The 19,905-nt window shown below is 34.1% G+C and overlaps 2 protein-coding genes across 6 annotated transcripts in view; one reads left to right on the top strand and one right to left on the bottom strand.

The window, feature by feature from the left end:
* The window catches only part of DAPP1 (dual adaptor of phosphotyrosine and 3-phosphoinositides 1), a 505,976-nt gene that overhangs the window by 390,545 nt on the left and 95,526 nt on the right, over positions 1-19,905 (bottom strand). The gene's annotated exons all lie outside the window — the stretch shown is intronic.
* Positions 1-19,905, top strand: part of DNAJB14 (DnaJ heat shock protein family (Hsp40) member B14) — a 38,275-nt gene that overhangs the window by 10,423 nt on the left and 7,947 nt on the right. The window contains exons 2-7 of one of the 4 annotated variants that reach the window (XM_081230228.1): positions 5,946-6,117; positions 12,443-12,588; positions 15,013-15,198; positions 16,745-16,839; positions 17,660-17,769; positions 18,621-18,793. In XM_081230228.1, the coding sequence (XP_081086354.1) occupies positions 5,946-6,117; positions 12,443-12,588; positions 15,013-15,198; positions 16,745-16,839; positions 17,660-17,769; positions 18,621-18,793 (882 nt within the window). Of the gene's footprint in view, positions 1-5,945; positions 6,118-7,177; positions 8,258-12,442; positions 12,589-15,012; positions 15,199-16,744; positions 16,840-17,659; positions 17,770-18,620; positions 18,794-19,905 lie in introns of those variants that run through there. The other 3 variants (XM_081230227.1, XM_081230230.1, XM_081230229.1) reach the window with 3 other exon arrangements.

The raw sequence follows: 19,905 nt of genomic DNA, 5'->3' as shown, positions 1-19,905 counted from the left end.
CCTGCACTCTAGAGCCTGTGAGCCACAACTACTGAGCCCACGTGCCTAAAACCTGTGCTCCGCAACAAGAGAAGCCACTGCAATGACAAGCCTGCGCGCCACAACAAGGAGTAACCCCCGCTCGCCACAACTAGAGAAAGCTGGCATGCAGCAACGAAGACCCAATGCTGCCAAAAATAATAATAATAGTAAATAAATAAATCTTTAAAAAAAGAAATATATGTATGTATGAATGCATGTATGTGTGTATGTCACATGTATGTATGTGTATGTATATCTGTGTGTTATATATGTTTGTGGGTATACACATGCCTGTAGTAATTTAATCTATATTAATTTTGCAGTCTGTGCAAAGATTCACACACCTCTGTTTGGAGTCCACAGGGTTCATTCTAACCTGTGTTTTCATATTTGTAATTCCATTTTCTTTGTTTTTTTTTAATTTAATTTTATTTATTTATTTTTGGCTGTGTTGGGTCGTTGCTCCCGCGCATGGGCCCTCTCCAGCTGTGGTGAGCGGGGGCCACTGCTCGCTGTGGCGTGCGTGCCTCTCACTGCAGTGGCCTCTCCTGCTGCAGAGCACGAGCTACAGGCACACAGGCTTCAACACTTGTGGTGCACGGGCTCAGTAGTTGTGGCTCGTGGGCTCCAGAGTGCAGGCTCAGTAGTTGTGGTGCATGGGCCTAGCAGCTCTGCGGCATGTGGGATCCTCATGGACCAGGGCTCGAACCCACGTCCCCTGCATAGGCTGGCGGACTCCCAACCACTGTGCCACTAGGGAAGCCCCCTGTAATTCCATTTTCTGAGAGTAAGAAATGTGGCTCCCATTATTATCGATTTACTTATTTGTTCATTTTTCCCCCTGTATGTAATGAGTTGCATTTTTGATCCCATTGGTGCAGACCTATCAAGCTCAGCCATGCTTTTGGCTATGAGTGCTTCCTTGGTCCCAATAAGTTTCTTTGGTCCAGGCTTCAGCTGCCAAATGAAAATGAAAGGAAGAGAAGACAAATAATCTTTTTTTTTTACAAGTAAAAGGAAAGACAGAGGAAGCCTACCATTTAAAAAATATTTGAGCCTATCTACAGTGTCAGAGCATATTATTATTACATACTATGTGCTCTCTTTTAATTGTTGTTCAGTTTTAACTCAGTGGGTCACTGTACATTTAATGTTCACCATCAGTCCTTATGTCATTGTATGTCTAATTGTGGATTCCTAAAGCCTGTTCTCTAGTAGATTTCTAGGAAGGCCTTGTGGGAACTGTGCTCCCTAAATTCTGGAATGTTGAAAACAGTTCAGCTGTGGTTCTTAATGCTTGAAGTTAGTGAGGGATACAAAATCCTTGGCTCAAATTTTCTTTCTTTGGGTATCTAAATATATATTTCTATTGTTTTATGCAAGTACTACTGATGAGCAAAGTCCGATGACAATCTGATTTTCTTTATAAGAGAATAAGCCATTTGATCTTTTTGACTAGATGCCCAATTAATTTTACTAGAGTATATCTTGATGTTGGTTTTTCTGGGTCAGTATTCTTAGTACATGATTTGCCCTTTCATTATGTGGTTTCAGATGTTTTTATTTTTATATCAGGAAAGTTTTCTCCAATTGTTATATTGGTTTAATTTCCTGTATTTTTCTTCTTCAGGACTCATTATATGTATGTTGGATCTTCTTTAACTATCTTCAATATTTGCCATTTTCTTTCTAATTTTTTGCCTTTTTCATTTGTTTTAATTAAAAAATTGTCCTTTTTATGTTCTCTTTCACTTACACAGCAGTTCTGTTGTGTTTATTAACTCTTTGTTTCTTCTAGTTTAATTCTTTTTTGAATTGATTTTTCCTTTTCTTTTTTTTTTTGTCTCCTGAGTTTTATCACCTAAGCTATTCATAGATAATTTTGGGGGTTTTAATTCTAATTTATGTTGTTCTTTTGTATTGTGAATAATTTTTAAAAGTCTTTTCAGCTTGTTTTGAAATAATAGGTTATAGTGTTTACCTATTTTGTTGGCAAGTCTTTGTGGTGTGCTTTCATTGTGTTCAGAGATTTATCCTGTTCTTTTTTTAATGTAACTTTGTATCAGATTTCACTTCTATCATTTTCTTTTATTCTTTTTTTTTTTTTTTTTTTTTTTTTTTTGTGGTACGCGGGCCTCTCACTGTTGTGGCCTCTCCTGTTGCAGAGCACAGGCTCTGGACGCGCAGGCTCAGTGGCCATGGCTCACGGGCCCAGCCGCTTCGCAGCATGTGGGATCTTCCCGGACTGGGGCACGAACCCGTGTCCTCTGCATCAGCAGGCGGACTCTCAACCACTGCACCACCAGGGAAGCCCCCTTTTATTCATTTTTATGTGAAGTTAGTTAGCCTTTCTAAATACACAGAGATCTTATCCAGTTTCTGTGTAATGTTTGAAAGTATGTCACCTTGCTACATAAGATCTCCTCACTCCTTTCTCCTTCCCCACTTTATCTGGAATTTCGCTTTTCTTTTTTTTTCTATTGCCTCTCGTTTCTTCAGTTTGGATCCTGTTCCCAGCAGTTTCTCCTTGGTGTAGCTTTGTTCTGGAGGAGAGCTTTGACTGATTAGTTTTGAGAGTTGTAGTGACTGGATGCCCTGAAGAGTTTATTGTGAACCCTTTCAATCACATGCTATTGTAGTGAGCAAAACCCATTCCTTTTTATTCACTTCTCTCATTTTCGCCTGCTCTGCTTCATAGAGAGTCCCTGTTGGCTATTTTGCAGTTATTTTGTCCTGTGGACTGGTAAAATGCCCTGTTACTGTCCTCTGCTTTTTCCTGCACAGATGATACTATCCACATAGATCTTGTAACTATTGGTGGCTTGTCCCCACCTTCTTGTATTTTGGGATTTTTTACATGAGGTTTTGATTTTGCTGTCTAATTGCTCTAATTTATGAGATTTAGAATGTAAGCTGCTGTCTTCCCAGAATTTCCACAAAATTTTTCATATTAAAAAGTTGTGAACCACTACCCACTAGACCATGCTGGCTTCTGCTCTCAAGGTTAATGTCATTGCATTAAATATGAACTAAACTATAGTTAAAAATTAACTATATGTTATTCTTATATTGTTAATAACTACTAGATTGGTGTCTAATTAAGAGCCTTTCTGTACCATCTACAGCTAGATTGTTATAAAAACTGAATATCTTATGTCTTTGGTGACCTCTTGAATGCATTAGCTAGGAAAAAGATATGGAAGAAATTTCTCATATGTAAAATATTAAGAATAATTATCGGGAGTTCCCTGGCGGTCTAGTGGTTAGGATTCAGCAGTTTCACTGCTGTGGCCCGGGTTTAGTCCCTTGTCAGGGAACTGAGATCCCACAAGCCATGTGACAATGACAATGCTGGATTTTTAAAAAATATATATATAACAGCTTTACTGAGATGTAACTCACATACCTTACAATTCATTCAATTAAAGTATACCATTCAGTGGGTTCACGGAGTTGTGCAACCATTACAGCAATTAATTTTAGAACATTTTCTTCATCACAGAAAGAAACCTCATACTCACTACCAATGACTCCTCATTTCTCCCCAATTCTATCCTTCCCTCCCCAGTAACCCTTGGCAACAAATGATCTTTCTGTCTCTGTAGATTGCCTATTCTGTACATTTCATATAAATGGAATCATACAATATGTGGTCTTTTGTGACTGGCTTTTTTCACTTAGCATGTTTTCAAGGTTCATCCATGTTGTAGCATATATCAATACTTCATTTTAAAAAATTTTTTAAATTTCAGTTGTTTCAGCTTTTTCCTATTATGAGCAATACTCTTATGAACATTTGTGAACCAGTTTTTGTATACATGTATGTTTTCATTTCTCTTGGGTATACACCCAGGGATAGAATTGTTGGGTCAAATAGTAACTATATGTTTAATCTTTTAAAGAACTACCAGATGATTTTTCAAAGTGGACATATCATTTTACATTACCACCAGCAATGTATAAGGGTTCCCATTTTTCCATATCCTTGCCAACACTTGTTATTGTCCATCTTGTTGATGATAGTCATCCTAGTGGATGTAAAGTGGTATCTCATTGTAGTTTTAATTTTCATTTGCCTAGTGGCTATTGTTGTGCAACATTTCATGTACTTATTAATCACTTGTATATCTATTTTGGAGAATGTCTATTCAGATCCTGTACCCATTTTTAATTGAGTTTTTGGTCCTTTTATTACTGAATTGTAAGAATCCTTTATATATTCTAGATATATGTCTCTTTCAGATATATGATTTTGTAAATATTTTTTCACATTCTGTGGATTGTCTTTTTACTTTATTGATGATATTCTTTGAGGGGCAAAAGTTTTCAATTTTGATAAGGTCCAGTTTCTCTGTTTTTTTTTTGCCACTTAATTTGTCAAATCTAAGAATTTTGGACTAAATCAAAGTCACAAAGATTTACTCCTATAGTTTCTTCTAAGAGTTTTATAGTTTTAGATCTTACATATAGGTGTGTGATCTATTTTGAGCTAATTTTTGTGTATGGTGTGAAGAAGGGGTCCAGATTCATTGTTTTTCATATAGCTCTCCAGTTGTGCCAGCACCATTTGATGACCCACAAAATCTGATATGTAGTATGTTCATTTTTCTTCAATTCTATTTTCTTGTTTATATTATGATTGTTTCTCTGATACATGAGTTTTTCTAGACTCTTCTCCTTTCCAACCCATTTGTGATCTAGTTACATTTTTGTAATTGATTTCTCACTTAAATGCATTTTTCTCAGAGATTGTAGTATATTATAATACTAATTATTTGAGATTTGAAGAGGATAATATTATGGTCTAGTTATAATGTAGTCAATTTTCATTCCTTGTGTGCCTGTAAAGAATGAATATTCACATTTGTTGGATATAATTACTTTATGTTTCTTAGATCAAACTTGATAAATTAGAAGTTTATGTCATTTGTATCCTTAGTGATTATTTAATTGACCCAGTGTCAGTTGTGGATTAAAAATGTGTTAAAATCTTTTACTGTCAAGGTGGGTTTCTCTGTTTTTTCCTTTTAGTTCTGTTGATTTTTTTTTCAATGTTTAGTTTTAACTCATTACGGGAAGTTTCAAGCATACTCAAAAGGAGAGAGAATAGTTTAATCAATCCCTACCACCCTCCCACTTTTAATCATTATGAATATACATGGCTATTCTTATTTCATATATTCTCTCTACCCCTCTTCTGTGCCTCTCCAGTATTTTATAGGAGATCCCAGACATATACTGTTGCTTTATAGACTCAGTTTAGATTTACTCACACATTACCACAGTGTTTGCTCCACAGTATTTGGACCTCATCATGACCATTCCCTTTTACATCTCAGCCTGTCTGCAAGCATTTTCCTTTTGTTCAAAATATGTATTTTAAGTATCTTCTAGTGAAATCTTAGTGGTAAATTTTCTCAGTTTTTGTTTGTTTGAAAATGTTTTTATTTTATTCTTATCTAATTTTCAGAAAATTAGTACAGAACTCAAGTTGACAGTTATTCTCCCTAAGTATTTTGAAGATATTACTCACTTAGCTGCCATTGTTGCTGCTGAGAAATAAATAGGAAGTCTAATTTCTGTTTCTTTTTAGGTAATCTCATTGGCTACTTTAAGGACTATCTTTTTCTTTGGTATTCTGCAGTTTCACCATGATGTGACAAATAAAAGTATGTCATAAGTTATTGGATGATAGTAATTTTGAGTTACTAACATTAAACTTCTTAATATTCTACTTCTAAATGGTGATCAGTAGTCTGTCAACAGCTAAGTATATAAGAGAATGCTTGCTATTTATTTTAAAAGACCCTATGGTGTATCTTTCTGAAGTACACAATTTGTCAGCTTTATAACTTTTTTCTCAAGACCATGTGTATGTACCTTGATGTAAACAGAGATAGTATGCTTTCTGTATCTTTCCACAGCGCTATTGGAAATAATTATGAAAAATGGGAGCACTGCTGGAAATAGCCCTCATTGCCGAAAACCGTCAGGTAGTGGTGATCAAAGCAAGCCTAACTGCACAAAGGACAGCTCCTCTGGTAGTGGTGAAAGTGGAAAAGGCTACACCAAAGACCAAGTAGATGGAGTTCTCAGGTAGGAATAAATAACTTATATGTCAATTATAACTGATACTAATATAAGTTTAATGTTGTAACACCTAAAAAATGGGTTTGGGTTATAATTCAGTAGAAGAACAGACATTGAGGAATTGAACTCTGGGTGTCTTATGCTTTATATTCTTTATAAAATCAGTCTGTAAATTACCAACTCTATGGAAGTTTCCATCTTTTAAAGTAACTATAAGCCACAAAGCTACTTACAGAAAGAAATTTTTTGAGGCAAATTGTTTCAATTTTTGACACAGTACAGTGTTTAGATAACAATATAGAAAGAGGATAAAGAATTGTTTTGTCATATATATATATATATATGAAAACAGGAGAATTTCATATGAGAAGGAAATTGAGGGCAAATTGCAACAGCATTTTCAATTTCCTACTTATATTAATGAAGGATAGGTTTTTTTTGTATTTATATTCTTTCTTTAAGTCTATCTTTATACATATGCAAACACTATAACGTCCTCTCCTTTTAATATTTTTCTTACTCTGATCATTCTGTCTCAGTGTTTTGGTTTTACTTCATGATACACTTCTACTTAAAGCAGAAGAATTAGGTAGAATTGGAAAATTATGAGCTGGGTTTTGGAGATTGACTTTATTAATTTTATAATTAAGAAAAGATTTTCTGGAAAGAAAATGAACTTCTGAGTATGAAACACTAGAGAAAATACTGTTATGGTTTCCTGCTATAGCTTAAGGAAACTATTGATATTGTACTGAAATTGCTGTCTAAGGAAACTAAAGTATAAGGATTAAGGACTCTGAATAGTGATTAATCAGATAATTCAACATAGAAAGTGAATAGTACAGTGAACTAGCTTAAGTGAAAAGTAGGTAAAGCTAGTTTTCTTTCTCTTTTACCCTTTCTTATCTATTTCTCTTTTAATCTTATTTTCTTTCTTTTTTCACCCTTTTTTCCCCCATTCTTATTTTTAGTTAATTCTTTTTTACTCACCATAATTTGGAATTGAAGTTATTTTTAAATCAAGTATCAATGTATTTATATTTTGCTTTTCTTCATATATATTCAGATGCTGAAGCTTGAATGTAACATTTTATCTGTGTGACCACAATAAGAAACAAAGACTCCATAATCATGGTAAAGGGTATTTGGTTAGCCTGAATGGTAGTGAAGTACTTTGAGAATTATAAATAATCTTGCTAATGACTTTTATAACTATAGTATTATATCAGAGGCGGCTGAATAAGTGAGATAAGTGAATAAGTGAGAGACTTGCTTTTGAATTTCTTTAAGAAAAACCTTTAATTAAACAGTGTGCTGAATTGTGTTTCAGGAAACGACATCTCTCCAAAAACAAATTTTATTTTCTTTTAGAAATTACTTTTTACTGGGAGAACTTGTTCTCAGTAAAAGACCTAAATAGAGTGAATTGTGTGAAAGATGAAAGATGACTGTGGGTGCAGATCCCCTTTGTATATGGCCAGAATTGGACAGATGGAAATAAAATGTTGAGGGAGTTCCTGTCTTTTGGGTCTGTGTTCTCTATGAAATTGGAGATGAAGTTATCCTCTGAGAGTTAGAAGAAAAGAGATGAGATTGAAAGCTTGAGAAGAGTGGTAAAGGTATAGAGTATTTGCAGAGGGGAAAGGCAGATGGAATGGGGGGATTGCCAGCTAGCACTGTGGACCCAGCCAAGTTTGAGACTGAATTTTTATGGAGTACAAGTATTAGCTTAGTAGTATACCTGTATTAGAGATTGTTTCTCTTATCAATAATTTTAGCATACCTTTTTTAAATTAAATAGATGAAGTTTTGTCCTTTGGGGATAAATATGATCAGAACATTCTTTAATAGAACCCCTAAGTTATTCAAAGTATTTCACTTGGTACCTTATACTGTATAAGAGTTGCTTAGCTAATCATGTAACACTCGTTATATTAGCCTTTATAAGTGTCGCTTTAGTGAGGTAACATCACCAGCAAACACTTACATGCTGTATGTTTTTGTTTTTGTTCTACCTATACGCAGGGGATTTTTCTGAAGAAAGCCATGTTATCTTGTTGGTTAGCATGATTATGCAAACAAGTTGCTCAGTGACAATTTGGCTCAATGGGAGAAGCCATGCAATAATACTGCATCCATTGCATAAGTAAGAGCTAGCTTACAGTAAGACTGAAGAAAAAGTGTGTAACTTTGTAAAAACTCATATTCTGTGAAACTAAGCACTGTTTGTTGTCTTTGCGTTGAAATATATTGAAAAATTACAGAGCAAAAGGTGTCCTGGATCTAATTTAAAGAGACTTTTAATATCTCATAGAAAAAAAGCCCATCTTTTATTTTAAAAATTTACAAGATCAGTGAGAAATCATTAACTGGCCATCATTATATTTATCAATTAGGAACACTTCTGTATAACTGTTAAAATTATTTGAATTATGGGGATTTCATTAGGATTGGATTTAAGCTGTAGTTCTTTAAATGAAAACAAAATAAACCATTTTGCTAAATTTATAAAATAAATAATCCTTTGTCTCAGGAGTAAAGAATTATTTTCCTAAACACCAATTAAATTTGAAGTTTATTTAAAAATCATCTATAATATATGAAAAAAAGAATAGAAAGAGACCCCCTCCTTCCATGGCCAGAATGCTTTCTCACACATAAAGGAAGACATAAAAGTTGAGCCACGCATACATCTCCCCTGTTGAGCTCCCAGACATATCTTTCTGGCCTTTTTGCAGAATATTTTCTTCCAGGGCAGGTAATAGATTACCTCTCTTTTCTTTTCTTTTTTCTTTCTTCCTTTCTTCCTTTCTTCCTTCCTTCCTTCTTTTTTTATTCTTTGGTGAGGATGGTGAAGAAGGTTTGAATCTTTCAGTAAGGAGCGAACTATAAAAAAATGTGACAAATGCAGTTAGTTGGTGAAAAGGAGTATAATGAACAATATATAGAATAAAATTAATTTGTGAATGGTAATTTCTCATGTAGGTGTGAAAAATTAAGTAAATGAGTATATTTGTAGCGTTACTTGAGATATGTAGTCTACAGCTTGTCCATTGGTGATGTTGACTTTATACCTCTCTGCTAGCTTCTCAAAGAATTTCTTCTCTAATATATGATGAAAAATTCAGGGCAAGCAAGCTATGGTAGAGCTAGATACGGCTAAGAGTTAGTGAAATAATTGTTTTTCCTACCTTTTTTCTCTTTGTGACAGTACTTAGCTTTATGACCCATCTCTAGAAGACTGTGAATTCCAACCTAATTTCCCTATACTATCCAGCAGCCCTTTCCTAGACTGCCTTTTTCTATTGCCTAGCCTTTTGTGCTCAGGAAATAATCAACAAAATAATTGTATAGGATTAATCTGGTACATAAGGAAACATCTTACGCATTCAAAGCAAGTAGTAATGACTTTAGGATTGTTCAGTGTTTTGTTTATCACTGCCTTTTGTCTTTTGTGTTCAGATAGTGTGTCGTATTTTTAGCTTTGGTCCTTGTCCCACAGTCTTCTATTCCAAATTGATTTTTTGGTGCCAACTATATTTTTCTTACAGCACTTACTATCTTTGGTCCAAAAATGACTTGTAGATCTTCACCATTTCTGCCCTCAAATTGTACTAGCCATCCATCCATTCAACACATATGGTGAACAAGACACAGTCCCTGCCTTCAAGGGGCCTAATAGTCTGGAAAAGTAGTCAAACGTGTAAACTGATAGCTGTGGTACCTTTAAGATCATTGCTGGGATAGGGCTAAGTTCAGAGAGCATTGGGAGAGCTTTGGGAGAATATAAGAGGCTCACCAAACTTAGTCTTGAGGAATCTGAGTTCTTGAGAAAAGGAAGAGCTCAGCTGAGGTCTGAAGACGTAGAAACTAACTAAACAAGAAGAGAGGCAGAGAAGGCATGTTTGGGGCACCAAAACCAACAGAGAATGTGTTTAAACACTGATTAAAAGAGCAAATAGAAGGAAGTGGATGGTTGGTCTGGAGTCTGAATGGCCCCTTTTCTTCTTTATTCTGATTCTGAGACAGCAGGATTTTCAAGTCAGACAAACTGAGGATTGAATCTTCGCTTGTGAGGCCTTTCCTAATCGCCCTGTTTAAAATAGCAGGCCTCTCTTTCCATTCACTCTTTCCCTTTGCCACTTCATTTTTCTCGAAATATATATCACCATGTGATGTCATATGATGTACTTCGTATTTTACTTCTATATTTGTTAATTGCTTGTCTCTCTCCCAATTGTAAATTTAATGTGAGGAGGGATTTTTGGACTGCTTTATTTACCACTATAGTGTCTGAAACAGCATCTAACAGAAAGTGGATATTCAGTAAATTTTTGTTGAAGAAATAAATTTTGGTTTCCATCTGTTACTTGGTTATATGACTTTTGGCAATTTACATAACCACTCGAAGCTTGATTTCCTCATTGGTTAAATAGGAATAATATCTACCTAATGAGGAGTAAATGAGATAATTTGTGTAAAATAATCAGCATAATAAGATTCTACAATTCTTTACGTGAAATTTTTGTGGATCAGATGTAGTTTGGAACTCGAGATCTTCATATTTTCGAAAAGTAATAAGTAGCATATGTTATAGATTACATAATGTCTTAGCAGGGTCTGGTAAGCAGCCCTAACCTAATAGTGCCATTTCTGCAGCAAAAGGTACAAATATCACACTTGAATGTGATAAATGAAGACTCTGTAGCAGCTTCACATCAGTTCAGTTTTGCCTTTGAAATTTTGCCTCTGAAAGTTTCCAGGTCAGGTTTTTGCAGTCAAGTTAGTTATAGAGTACCTTCCATTTTTCAGAACTTTATGGATGTTGGCACATGGATATGGGGCTGTGGATGTGTGCCTGACACACAGTAGGTGTTCTCTACATGTCGTTCTTCCCTGTTTTTCTATCACATAGTTTCTTAACATATCTAGGAGAATGAGTCTCTACAAAGGCAGTGATCGTTCTCTGTTTTGTTCTCTAATAGATCTCAAGTGCCCGGGGACGTAGTTCGTGCTCAATAAATATTATTCACTAAATAAAGGAAATGTCATGTTTATGAAATAAAATTGACTTGTGTTCGTATTTATTCAGTATCTAAAGTAGAAAAATCTAATTTTAATTATTATTACTCTGAAGAAGACTGCCTAACAGATTTTTGTTGTGATTATTAAAAAATTCTATAATATTTTCAGTGTGTTCTTTTTTTCCCCTTGTTCATGTAACAAATGATGAATGCTTTCATTATGAAAGGAGAGCTAAGGTTCATTTATTCCATAAATATTTACTGAGAACCCATCATGTACCAAGCACTGTGATGGCTAATAGGTTTAGTAGCGAAATAAGATCAATCTTGTCTCTTTTCTCTGAAAATTTCAAGTCAGCCTTTGCAGTTCTTTAGCTGTCAGGGAACAATTGTGCCTCAGATCCTTTTACTTCTTACTACTTCTGTCATCAGGGCGCTCATACATGGAACACATTTAAAGTTATATAGTACTCAACAAAAAATATTAAAATGTAGCTGTATTTTAGTGAAGGAAAATTTTTAGGTCATGGGACAATGTTAGCATACAAAAGGATTAGTATTCTCTGCTCCATTCAGATTATTTCTTTTCCTAACATGCTTCAAAGACTCTGGGCTTAAATGTTGCATATTTAGGGTTATAAACATGTAAGTAATCTTTAAGAGTATGTTCATCATAATGAAAATCAGATGTAACAAATATTTTTGAGTCCATGATGTATTTTATTATGAGATTTTATCTTTCATAGAGAGTGACACAAATGAATTCTCTTTAGCATTGCCTAGCTGAATTAACTTGCCTTGACATTGAAGCCATAGGGTACTGTAATTGTCTACATGCACTAAACTGTTGCTTTGATATTTGGTTAGGTTACATTATGCAACAATAAAACTCTTGGAATGCAATGCACATTAATCTTTAGCTGTGACATACTTTCAAGGAGTTTTGGAATTTATTTATGCACTTAAGAGTACTATAAAATTGTTCTCACTCATTTTAGTTACAGTGTGTGCTCTGCACTTCATCCACATTTGTTATGAGCTTTGCTTTACTTCTCTGTAGTTGTGATAAATTGCACCAAGGACATTCTTATGGTCAATTCTTCTTAGATTGGGAGAGGTTGGAAAAATGGTCTGTGATTGAAAAAGAGAATGGAGCAATAACCCTTAACGGATAAACTATAACTTGATGTCGAGAAAACAGTCCACAGGCAGTCTTTATACTATTCTAATAAATAAAAAAATAGAGGTATTACTCGAAGCTCTTCCTTGAAGTTTACTTACAATGTAACACATTCTCTTGTTCACAGCATAAACAAATGTAAAAATTACTATGAAGTACTTGGAGTTACCAAAGATGCTGGTGATGAAGATTTGAAAAAAGCTTATAGAAAGCTTGCTTTGAAGTTTCATCCAGACAAAAACCATGCACCTGGAGCAACAGATGCTTTTAAAAGTAAAGTAAACCTTTTAAAGCAATTTTCTAAGCCCTTTTCAGAGTCCACTTTACAGTGTTTTAGAATATTAAATTCTGCCTTTAGACGGGTGCATATAGAGGCCAGCATAAGCAAGCCTCCTCAAAATCCTTTAAAACTTCACTATTAACTTGTTATACCAAGAGCCAAACATATGCTGTTTGGCTTCACAAAAGCAACATGTCAGTTTTGGCAAAGTTCTAAGTAACTTTTCTAGATACCCGTGCAACGCCTTCTAGTTTACTACACACAAGTAATGTGATGATTATGCATGAGTTTCTAGCATGTTACCAGCTGGTTCTAAAATAACTAAAAGCAATATATTTTTTTATGAGTTTTTAAGATATTAGAGACTGTCTAGAATTGGGAAATTACTTGGAATCACTATTTGTCCAGTATTCTTCTATTTCTGTTAACTCTGGCCAATTTTTGCATTTTTCATATGTAGTTCTAACTTCTGTGATTTTTTTTTCAAGAATGTTTCTTTTCTCTTGGCTAATATTTTCTTTATTTTCTTTCTTATTATTTCAGTTTTTTTGCCAATTTAGTAAATAAGTGTGAGACAACTGATTTTATAATTTATGTTTATTACAATTTATTCATAATAGTTAACTTCCGATTCATAGGAAAATGCTTAAATTTGCGATTATTTGTTCTTGTGAATTTGGCATTCATAAAGCCAATGTATGATGTTTACAGTGAAATGCTGGGGTCTTGGAATAACAGGAAGGAGATAATCATTTAAAATTTTCCTAAAAGATAGATGACTCAATTGTCATTTATAAAAATACTGTTAAAACTGTTTGCAAAACAGTTTCATTTTTTAAAAGAAGTTGGCAAGTAAAATACATTTGGGGATTATTAATATTTTCCAGTAAAAGCAGCTGCCAAAGTGGTGCTGGTGAAAGTAGACTATCTCTGTGACAGTGAGAGCCTTCTCTGTCTCTTTAGATTAAAAGTGGTGTGTTGAAAGCATAGGAAAATCTGCTTTACTCAAAAACACTAACTTTAGCACATATTCCTCCCCAGAGCTAAAAACCTTTTTTCACTTTATGAATTAAAATCATTTAATTTAAAATTTTTTGTGTTTTTAAGATGTCTAAACACATTTGGCAGTGAGTTATTTGCATGTTTGTGATCTGTTAGATGATTTCAGTATTAATTCTTCAATAATGTTAAGGACATTTAACTGCTTCTTTCTCCCATTTCTGTATTGAAGTCATGTTAGCATTATTGGTCTTAGAATAACAGTAAGTGAACCTACCAATATTTTTACAGCCTGTGTTGTGTTTTGAAGAGGTGAGCAACATATATGTCACCCCACACAAACACTTAGAGGAGTTTAACAAAGGTGATTGTTCTTTGGTGTGGTACATTTCAGAGTCTAATGCTACACTTTGCAAAACTAGAAACGTAATATTTATCAACATGCTTGGTGGTGATTCATCTCTAGAGGAAAGGTGCACATTATTCAATACATAGGGGGTTATTTGTAAATCAGAATGCCAATTTATTAACTCCAAAGAGGATCATAATAGGGTGGTGGTTGATGAACCCATATTTCATTGAGTGGAAACTACATAGAAAACCAAGATTGTTGGGACTTCCCTGGCAGTCCAGTGGTTAAGGCTCCATGCTGCCACTGCAGGGGGCCCAGGTTCGATCCCTGGTCTGTGAATTCCACATGCCGCGTGGCATGGCTAAAAAAATAAAGAAAAGAAAACCCAGATTGTAAGCCAGAGATGCTTGGTGAGCAAAGGTAGTTAATTAGAAAATATTGCTGCTAGTGTGTCAGCACACAGAAATGGCAGGTTTCATTCATTCAACACATAGGACCTTTTCATTACCTTCTGAATCGTCTTATTTTATTTTTAACCATTTGATCTAAATTTACGTGTTTGGGATACCAAGCTGTTTATTCTAAGTAAAGACTATAGTTTTTGTTTATATGAGAGGTAAGTATAGATTTATTGCTCTGTAATTGCCAAAATACTTTTTACAGAAGATGGAAACCACTTGTTTTTTATATCTTTCAAGAATAGAAAAAGAGGAGATAATTGGTTAAGGAATTAAATTAGATAGAAGAGATATTTTCATTTGTGTGTCTTGTAAAACTTTAAAAATAAAAGTTTTCTATCAAAGAGAGTAGACTAGGGGCTTCCCTGGTGGTGCAGTGGTTGAGAGTCCGCCTGTCGATGCAGGGGACGTGGGTTCGTGCCCCGGTCCGGGAAGATCCCACATGCCGCGGAGCGGCTGGGCCTGTGAGCCATGGCCGCTGAGCCTGCACGTCCGGAGCCTGTGCTCCGCAGCGGGAGAGGCCACAGCAGTGAGAGGCCCACGTACCACAAAAAACCCAAAAAAACCAAACAACTTTGCTTATCAACTTTTGCTCATTACTTTTTCAGAGATTGGAAACGCTTATGCGGTTTTAAGCAATCCAGAAAAACGAAAGCAGTATGACCTCACAGGCAATGAAGAACAAGCATGTAATCAGCAGAACAATGGTAGATTTAATTTCCATAGAGGTTGTGAAGCTGATATAACTCCAGAAGACTTGTTTAACATATTCTTTGGTGGTGGATTTCCTTCAGGTATTTTAATGTTAGTTATAAATATTTGTACTTTATGAAGCTAGAGATCGTCACCTCCGGTTAGGCTATTTAGAGATTTATGTACCTTCTCCCTGACATTTTCTTATAGTATTATGATCCTGTGATGGTTTTTCATGGAGACAGAAGAAAATTGTTAGACTTATTACCTTTATTGTAAGTCTGTCTTTTTCCTAGAACATACTTTATTTTTAAAAAGATGTTGTGTATTTTACATAGAGCTGAAGAAAGGATCTGTAAGTAGGAAATCCAGTGGCAATGCATTAATTAAGTGCCAATACAATTGTAGGAAGTAACCTGTACCTTGAAGGACTATTTGACATTGGTTCTTTGAAGATCTTTGTAGATTTCATTAATAATATTGTAGATTGTTAATATGGGTGTATGTGGAGGTACTGTCCATTGAAATGTCTGAATCATAAGTTACATATAAAGTAAGTGGGTTTTAAAAAATTACATTAAGATAGAAATAATTTCTTGAACTAGGCTATCAAAGTAAAATACTGTAGAAGTACTACTAAATGAATAGATTTTTAGTACCAGTATAAGTAGTACTGTGTTTTACTTACATTTACTGTAAGTTGCTTGTGTGGAAATTAATTTTCTTTAAGAGTAGCTCCTCTAAGATGTTTAAAATTATAGCTCCAGTCTTGTGTACAGCAGTAACGAAAGGTGCTAAGTTAAACATCCCATTCAAAATTAGGATAGTCTTTATGAATGTAGCAATATAATTTGGCCTGGTAGTCCTGTCTGAATATTATTGAGAAAGATTGTGATCATTGATAAGGCATTTTGTAAAGCATCCTTGAAAGAAAGAGGATGTGTAAATACAAATTAATGACTGAAAATATAACTTGCATTTTGATGTACTAGGATACATAATTACCTCTCACAAAAAAATTATTCAGACTAATTTGACTAAAAATATGCTGGGAACAATTAGAAATCTTTCAGACAATAGTGAATTTTTCTGATAGTTGATTTGCAGTTCTTTTGCTTGTTATAACATAGTTTACTTTATCAGTGATAGCCATTTCTGGTTGGTCACCTTTTTTGAAAACAACTTGAATGTCCATCAACAAGAAAATGTTTGAAAATTGTGGTCCACCTGTACCATAGTATATTATACAGCTGTTTTCTAAAAAATGAATTAGAGTACGAGTTTTTGATTTCTAGAAGTACTTGTGATTCACTGAGAAATGCAGAAAGCAGAGTTTCAGATTAATGATCCAAGGTTTGTAAAATCAACCAACCACAGCAAAAGTCCTCTCTGTATGCAGTATTAGGGAGGAACTCTCGTTCAAGTTTTCATCAAGAAAGAGCTTCTCCTTACTCTAAGGGAAGCAAAGAAGAATCATTCCTGGTTTTGTCTACCCTTCACTCATAAGAGGAGAGGGCAATAAGCATTCATTACTCAAACACGCATTGTTTTAGTAATTAAAAATAAATAAATAAAAATATAAAGGAAAATATGATTTTTCTGATGATAATTGTTCTCCCTAATTTAACCTTGCTTTTAATTTTCTAGGTAGTGTACATTCATTTTCAAATGGACGAGCTGGCTATAGCAGTCAACATCAGCATCAACATAGTGGACATGAAAGAGAAGAAGAAAGAGGAGATGTATGTTTATGATATGATTAGAAATCAGAAAATGGCAAATTTCAGCTCAGGAAAAGCATAGAGTTGTCTGAAAATAGGGCAAGTTGTTTTAAAAGGCAGTAATGCGTTTTCTTTTACCAGAGGTGTTCAGTAGAGACTCGAGAATCCCTTAGGGATATTGGGGGAGCAGGGTTAGAAGTCAAGGTGACGGGTGGTTGGGCAATATGACACCTTCACATTTGATATTCTGTGATTCTAATGAAGGTAAACTTGCAGTGTGCATGTTCTGAACGTAAATTCTTATTGTTGGTTCTAAATAATTTAGAATTAATACTGAAAAATTTAAATTCGAAGTAACTTGCCTTATTCTAATGCAGTTATACCTAATTGCATATAGCTGTTAAATTACGTGAAGGAGAAAGGTAAATGGAAAGAGCACTGGACCAGAAATTAAAAGGTCTGGTCCCCAGCTGTGCCGCTCTCATCAGTGTCCATGTTCCACCCTCAAATCCATGGTAAAAATCGTTTTGCAACCTGCTGCATATTGACAGAGTCTCTGTGTATGAAGAAAAAGAGGGAGACAGAGAACTTCCTCATCTGTAAAATGAGATCAGGTTATACCAGTGTTTTCCAATTCAGGGTCAGGATCTCTAGGTGAAGCACCTAAAAAGTTGTATTTTTAAGAATCACCCCAGGAAGTTGGTATGATCAGGCAGATTTGGAAGCACTGAACCGATGATCTCAAATGTCCTTTCTTCCTCTAAAAATGTTTGACAATTGTTGGATTATTGACAACTAAAGTTATATTACAATTTGTTATTCTTTGGTGATTTTTTTGTAGGGAGGTTTTTCTGTGTTTATCCAGCTGATGCCCATTATTGTATTGATCCTCGTGTCATTATTAAGCCAATTGATGGTCTCTAATCCTCCTTATTCCTTATATCCCAGATCGTAAGTAGCTCAGTGAAGTTTTACAAAAAAAGAACTGTTGTTTCATACCTAACTAACTTTAAAGGGCCTTGTGGTCTTTTAAACTTTTAAGTGCCAAATATTCTATTACTACCTGTGTACCTGATTTTAAAATGTCTAATTTTAAAGGTAGTTTACTTAAACAATAAGTTTGTATTATGTTAGTTTACATTTCTGTTCTATTGTGGATAAAGACAGAAGTGTTACGTTCGAACTTGATGGCAATTTAATATAATAGGTAATGTGTTGACATCAAAGACAAAAAACTTTAGAAGACAAAACTACTTTAAAGACAAAAATAGAGTTGTGATTGATCTCACATAGGATTTGTGTCATTAAAGAGGATATGACTTCACTCTTCTGTTTATAAAATATTGATTAAGTAAAAGCAAATATTACTTTTTTGTTATGTGAGGTATTTTTCCACAATATACTTTATATATAAGCGATCAGGACATATAGCAAGTTTAATGCAGCATACCTTCCAAAAAGCTTTAGTGTAATAAAATGAATATAATGGAAACTTTGTAAAATCATATTGCTAGTGATTATATAATATTAAAAACAGATTGGTCTAAAAATAAGAAGTGATTTATTTCTTCCAATTAAGATTTTTATTAACTAAAAGTTGAGAGAACTTATAGGAATGTAATGTATTAAAATATGATTACTTTTTTATGACATGAATGGTGGTTTTAGGTAATTTGAGATAATATTAAATACTTGATTACCAATATTGACTTTTTAATTATTTTTATTAGCTTGATTTGTAGAAGCAGATGAGAATGTACAATTTTAATTAAAAAAATAATGATCAAGCATTTCTTTTACAGTGGATCAGGGCAAACGATTAAAATGCAGACAGAAAACTTGGGTGTCGTTTATTATGTCAACAAAGACTTTAAAAATGAATATAAAGGAATATTATTACAAAAGGTAGAAAAGAGTGTGGAAGAAGATTATGTGACTAATATTCGAAATAATTGCTGGAAAGAAAGACAACAAAGTAAGTTTATCAAATATTTAACATTTAAAGACTTATTCAGAGTCTTTGGAATTGATTACTGTAGATTTCCCTACTCAAGGAATGTTCTAGAATTGCCTGGCACATACTCGGAGCCCAGTACTTAAATGAGACAATATGTTTTAATGTACATGTGGTCTTATAACAATATTTGGCACATGGCAAGAACTTAATAAATGGTATTTATGTTATTGTTCTTAATAAATATTTGATGGAATAAGTAGATAATATAAAATTTCATTGTATTTAGGATGTTTTCAGTTGTAACATGCAACATTATTTTATGTACCACTAAGAAAGAAAACAATCCTGGTATAAACTATGTCATCAGTTTTAATATGTATCCTGTTTCAGAATTAAATTTGAAACTCTTCATCAATTTAGCTTCAACAGGTAACACTTAATGTACAATGAGTTTTGTTGACATTCCACATTCCTTTACTTATTTTGTAGGTAGAGAAGTTCTTGTGAACACTTAATTTGTTTAGCCTCTTCCAGCCTCAGCTTCCTTAATTTAAGCAGTTATATCTATAAAAAGACTGACTATTGACCATAAGAATCTGCTGAGATGCTCCCTGTGAACTGTTATAGTTTTTTGTTTTTCTTACTGTTCCAAATAATAATATAGACCATATAGTGTAGACATTGGAATTAAACAGACTAAAGTTGAATCCTAGGTCTGAAATTTTTAGCTGAGTGATTAAGGCCAAATATTCTAACCTCTGTGAATTTATTCCCTTGTGTATACAATGGATGATGGTGATGATGAGTGGGTACAGGAAGTAACTATAATTTATATAATGCCTATTTTTTCAGTCATTGTCCCAAGCCCTTTATATATATTAACTCATTTAAGCTCCACAATGACACTGTGAGGCGATTATACCCACTTTACATATGAGGAACCTGAGGCATAGAGAGATTAATTAGTAACTTGCCCAAGGTCATTGAGGTGATCTGTGATTCAAAACCAATTTGCTTTCATAATCTAGGCACTGTGCTTCACAGTCTTCTCTCTAATACCTAACTTTATGGGTTTGTTGTGAAAATTAACTCAGGCAATAGTTGAAGTGTTTCACATGTAGTAAATACTC

This window comes from Mesoplodon bidens (assembly GCF_964165515.1).
Source record: "Mesoplodon bidens genome assembly, chromosome: 1".
Lineage (NCBI taxonomy): Eukaryota > Metazoa > Chordata > Mammalia > Artiodactyla > Ziphiidae > Mesoplodon > Mesoplodon bidens.
The sequence above is the reverse complement of the archived record's forward strand: the minus strand, read 5'-3'. Positions and strand labels throughout refer to the sequence as shown.